General features: G+C 44.9%; 1 protein-coding gene across 1 annotated transcript; it reads right to left on the reverse strand.

Annotated features, from left to right (window-relative positions):
- Window positions 1-611: 611 nt before the first annotated feature.
- Window positions 612-5,283, reverse strand: LOC146317091 (uncharacterized). Its single transcript, XM_084733678.1, has 4 exons — window positions 4,553-5,283; window positions 4,367-4,447; window positions 3,243-3,427; window positions 612-2,708 (listed from the first exon to the last, which is right to left on the reverse strand). Exons 1-4 carry the CDS (start codon window positions 4,638-4,640, stop codon window positions 1,827-1,829), a joined length of 1,236 nt encoding a protein of 411 aa, XP_084589804.1. The 5' UTR covers window positions 4,641-5,283; the 3' UTR covers window positions 612-1,826.
- Between the last annotated feature and the right edge of the window lie 292 nt (window positions 5,284-5,575).

Raw genomic sequence — 5,575 nt, forward strand, 5'->3', positions numbered from 1 at the left:
AACAAGTTATGGCACTGCACTGGCATTTCATGTCTGTTAAAGTTGATAAGGCAGACCTGCTAGCCAAAAGTTGTGTATTTATAAATCCTGTAGTTAAAGAGCAACACTGGCATTAGTTTTGAAGTCCAGTGTTCACTCACTGTTAGCTATTTTTGAGCTCCACCAACTCCTATGAGTGGCTCTTTAGCAGCTAAATGCTCTGCTATGGTAATGTACAGTGGCTTTTTACAGCTTTTTCTCTAAACACAATGTTATGAGAGGGAACCAAAACAGTAAAGCTGCGGTCAAACAGATCAAAAGTGAGCTGAAACTCTAAAAAGCTTTGTAAAGCCGAGTGGCGCTACAGATTCAGGTGATGATTCTCTGTAGAATCATCACTAGCAGAAACCCCAATTTTCACACTGTCGTTTGATGAGCTGTTTTCACTAAAATATAAATCATAGCTGCTTGAAGGAATCAAGGTCCCAGAAATGAGGCATGTAATTAACAGCTGATTCAACCAGCTTTCTACAAATTCAGCAGCAAAACACAACCTCCAAACTCTTAAACATCTGCCTCGAAAACCCTGTATTTGTCAGACTTAAATAACCAATCAGAATTCACTGTTTCTCCATGAGCGTTTCAGTTTCACTATGTGTGTACAGAGACAGGGCTAAAGGGCTAAAGGTTATATTTAGGGCAGCACAATGTGGTAAAAAAATCATATTGTGATTATTCTGATGAGAATTGGGATTGTAATTTGTGATTGGTGGGAATGATACAATTTTCATTTTTATGGAAAAGCAAAACAAAAAATGTGATGATATTTGTTAAGGTCTGTACCAAACATGTTTTTTTACATCTGAAGAACAAGATTTTTAGGCCAGTACCTGTATTATAATGCCATTCTCTCATACATTTTTTCTTTTTCAAAAAAACAGATTTGGTTTTGGTTCTGCAATTTGGATATCACACTTGGCCATACTGCGATTTCAATTATATTGCGATTACTTGTGCAGTCCTAGTTATATTTTCTAATTTCTGACGCTCCTCAGTTTGTCCTCCAGCTGTCCTCTCCCCTTACTCCCTCACTGCTGACAGGAAAGCTGATAACATATTAATGGAAGCAGAAGCTGGTGTGGACTGAATGGACTGCTGCTGATGTCCCACAACTTCTGCAAATTCAAGATAATGCTTTAGTTGTCAATTCTATAGTGTTAAGATGTGTAAATATGACTTGAATCAGCATAAACAGAAATGTTAAGAGAACAACTGCATGTTTTGGTATTGCACATTAGCCTTCAGTACAATCTTAACAAACCCTATTTTGACATGTTGCCCAACCCTCTGTGCAACACACACACAGCTCATCAAGATGTATTTTAGTGCCAGGTGTGAACGGGGACAGAGACTAATCTAATGAGTAATTTCCCACCCTGTACTGGAGTGACATCAATAATCTCCTGAGATCTCCCATTAAGAAATTCCCCTGATATAAAACACCACCACGACGGCATGGCACAGAACTGAAGCAGGACTATATCAACTACAGCCAACACTATGACACTGTTATACCGAGAAGCTGTGTACATTACAGTGAAGTCTATTGCGTCTCCTGTTGGGTGAGGTGGGGGAGGGGGCATCACGGCCAGGTCACATTTACAGGTTTGAGGAGGAAATACATCAAATTCAAAACTTTTACAACCACTGAACTCAATAATATCCAGTTGTCTACAGGGGGAACGTACCGCTGCCCTCGGTTGTCCTCAGAAGGATGTCAAATACCGTGAGGAGGTGGAGGGATAAAGACAGCCTCGAGCAGCAGACGAACCTGCTGGGAAACGGAGTCAGGTCCACGCCACTTTACGTGAGATGGCCTGTTTGAAGCACTCGGGGTCAACGTTGCCTCCGGGCCGCAGCGCCCTCTCCAGGCTCACCAGCACGTTCTGGTGGCACTCCCTGATGTTGACTGGGTACTTGGCCCTCAGGAGCTCGTAGGCGGCTATCAGCCTCATGTTCTGTTTCACCATCAGGTACTGGATGATGCATGTCGGCGCCAGAGAAAAACCGTCTCGGCAGTGGACCAGGACACGCTTCCTCTTCTCAGTGGAGGCGTCGATGCACTCGTTGATGTCCTCGAAGCAGCGCTGCTTCAGAGCTGGCCCGTCGCCCAGAGCATCTGGTACATCTCCGATGTCCACCTTGAGGCGGGACCAGCTGTGGCGGGCGCCACGGGAGCAGGTGCACGGTATGAGGTTGAGGCTGGGGCCTGGCTCTCCTGGCACGCTGCTCATGTCGATGATGCTGTCAATGTTGTTGCGACACAAGGTGCGACCACTGTAAGCCGCGTTCAGGTTGCCAACATAGATGTAGTCCGTCACCTTGGAGATGACGGGTTCAGAGTACTGGAAGTGTTCAGGGCCGCTGGGTTTGGGCTCAGGCGTGTCAGGGCCCCTTGCGCCGGCCGGCCCCGTGGCGGCTCTCCTGCTGTAGTTACGCAGCTTCTTGGAGCCCGAGCGGGACGGGGGGTTGGAGTCAGACTCAGAGCTGCTGTTCCAGGGCGGAGAAAAGAGAGAAAAGCGGCTGGAGGATTTGCTCTTGTTGAGGATCTCGACGGGGCTGGACAGACCGGAGCTGGACGCTGTGGTGGAAGCTGAGGCACAGAACAGAGACGCTCGCTCCAGCGAGCCTGTGCTGCTGGCAGCTCCTGCACTGTGGGCCTGCTCCATCTGCAACATGCACACACACCTGACATGTAATCGACTATTCTATAGGGACAAGCATCTTTAGGTTCAATACCAATACTTATCGATTAGTGTTGCAAATTGCAAGTTTTTCCTCATTTTTTTTCTAGTGTTTTTATTCACATTTTAAGTATAAGTTTACTTTTTAAATTTAATCCTATTTTAGGAAAACAGTCACAGTACAAGAACAAACCACCCCATGTATAATATCTGAGTTAATAAAGTTTGCTTTTTATGCAACCAGAGCAGTGAAGACAGACACTGCTATCTCGAGGCTGGGGTTTAAACACAACACAAAAAGAACCATCGCCACAAATCTTCACATGTATCACAATATCACGATACAGTACGTGCTGCATTAGCTGCAAAATCTGTTGTTCTTCCTGCATCCAGTAATATCAATAGTCTCCTCCACTGCTGACCCCATCCATATTGCTCTGCTACAACTCCTTCTTGTCAGCATGCAAGACACTGAACGTACTAGGATTGTAAACCTTGCAGGTGTGTGTTTGGACGTACCTGAGCTTTGAGGTTGTTCTTCCACTCCTGCGTCTCCAGAGCTTTGAAGCGTCCACTGCTGTCAGAAGAAACCGACATGCAGAGGGGCCGGTGAGCTCTGGGGGGGAGCTGGGGGGTGAGGGCCACGGGGACAGGCCTCGCATCGGTGTGATCGTTCCTATTCATCATCAGATTTGGACAGGAGCCTGGGTCACACAGAAGGACATGTCAGAGATCAACAGTGAAATAACAGAGCCAGTTGACCAGCTACATACAAGTTAAATATATTACATACAACATTTGACTTTGGCTTGTCTGGGCAAAAAAGGTTTTGTGAGTTTCAGTGGACCTGCCTTTATATATTCTCGATATGTATACAGAAACAATAGCTTAAAATGATTATGCGACATTAGTCTGTGCGTCTAACATGATGTAGGTTTACTACATCATGTCTTCAAAATCAAAAATCAAACTTAATGTTAAAAAAAATCTGATTCTGGCTGGAAATGACATGTCCTTTCTCAATTTGTGTAACCCAAGATTAAAAAACTTTATTATCCATGATATTTGTATATACCTTCTTTCTTTCATCTGGAGAACAAGCTTTTAGGGCCAAGTCATCCATGCAGCACCACAGTACCTCATTATAAAGCTGTTTTCTCTTACATTTTTCAAAAAAAAAATTCAGTTTGACTCTGGTTCTTTGGATATTGCACTTGGTCATATTGCAATTTTATTGCAATTGCAATTAACTGTGCATCCTTGCCACTCAGTATAACCTAAACATAACTATCTCACTAAATCAGAAGTTGTCAAACTTCTTCTGGCATGCTTAAAGAAGTTCACGCCCCACATCCCACCATTTATATGAACAGTGATAGAGGAAATAACCTATAAAAAGCATCTAATTTGAATTTTAGTGACATAAAGGTCAGCATAATAGCATCAGCTATTTGTTTGTTTATTTTCTAAATCATATTCATTTAACTTAGTTCACTCTGTATTTTCCCCTGGTCATCCATATCCCACCTGCAGTGGGTCTATGCCCTGACAGTGGGGTTTGAGAACCACTGAGCTAAATGATCTGAGGACAAAATCTAGTTCGAACTGGAATTAACATTTTCTTCATGGAGGATTTCACCTACCAGCACATTCTGAGCGGGTGATGGACTGAATCTGCAGTGTGTTCTGGGTTTTCAACAGGCTGTGAAGAGTTCTCACTATACCTGTAGATGAGAGGTCACCTTGCAGTAAACTTAGCAAACCCATACGTGTATTTGAATGGGGAGTGATTTTGAGATTCAGTTTGTTGGAGGCATGAAAAGTCTTACCAATCCTTCCATTCTGCTTGCAGAGAACCTTTTTATCCAGTAGTTTGTGTGCACTCAGGTCTTTGTTCCAGTCCTCCTCGGCTTCCATATTCCGCCTCCTGCTGACAGAGGCACAAAAACCTTCAGGCTCAGGCGGCCCGTCATCTTTGGCAAGCCGAGCAACACTTCAGCTCCATCGGACAGATTTAATTTCAGCAGCTCGCGGCGTGGACTCACACTCCTGTTAGCATCACTAGCTAAGTTAGCTGCTAACGGCAGTCAGCTAACCCAGCTCACAGTGTGTGAGTCATGTTGTTGAACTGGTGGAGGCTCTAACCGTCGGTTATTTCTGTCCCGAGGGGAAAAGTAAGGCCGAAGCAAAGTAAAGCATCCACACCGGAGGACGGGACTACCATGACGACTGCAGCGGTTGATGTTATCGGTAAAAAATAGTGGAAGGTTAGCAAGCTAACCGCCGCTAGTTACAACTACCCGCTGTCTACGGCTCCACTGCTGGTATCGCCTACCCCAGCATCTTGCATTTCTCAGCCGTTACACAACACGGTCTAATATCGCTGACAAATTCCACAAATATGATCATTTATCCGGAGTTCCACTGAGTAGCTGGCTGGCTATCTATCAGCTTCGCCAGCCCAGCAGCATCACTTTCGTGTCCAGAGGGAAACCTTTGATTTGCGAAACTCTCGCGAGATTTGTAGGCGCTGTTCCTTAAGTGTGGAAGCTATATAAGCTAATCAAGTTTTATAACACGATGACGCGTTGAATGCAATCTGTTTATGCGCAGGGCCAAAAAAAAAAACTTGCGTATGGTTGGTAGAAATTCGTCTTTTTTCTTACAATGATCACTCTCGCGAGATCTTTCGTGTGTCTGGGGTTCCCTTCGATACACGACAGCAGCATCACTGCCGTGAGCGCGAGCCCGACCCCCTGCCGCGAATGCGGTTGGATGGGGGGATTTTTAAATCCCAAAGCTGTGTCTTTCAGGTTGTATTAAACCCCACGACAGGCTCCCCAAATCAAACA

Source organism: Lutjanus erythropterus, chromosome 13, assembly GCF_056507025.1.
Source record: "Lutjanus erythropterus isolate fLutEry1 chromosome 13, fLutEry1.hap2, whole genome shotgun sequence".
In the NCBI taxonomy this organism is placed as follows: domain Eukaryota; kingdom Metazoa; phylum Chordata; class Actinopteri; order Lutjaniformes; family Lutjanidae; genus Lutjanus; species Lutjanus erythropterus.

What these genes read in the sequence shown, in the direction of transcription:
- LOC146317091 (XM_084733678.1), bottom strand. Translation starts at nt 4,640, where the DNA reads ATGGAAGCCGAGGAGGACTGGAACAAAGACCTGAGTGCACACAAACTA. An exon ending in CAAGCAGAATGGAAGGATTG is followed by an intron (nt 4,448 to 4,552) that starts GTAAGACTTTTC and finishes TCTCATCTACAG; the next exon opens with GTATAGTGAGAACTCTTCAC. An exon ending in CACCCGCTCAGAATGTGCTG is followed by an intron (nt 3,428 to 4,366) that starts GTAGGTGAAATC and finishes TGTGTGACCCAG; the next exon opens with GCTCCTGTCCAAATCTGATG.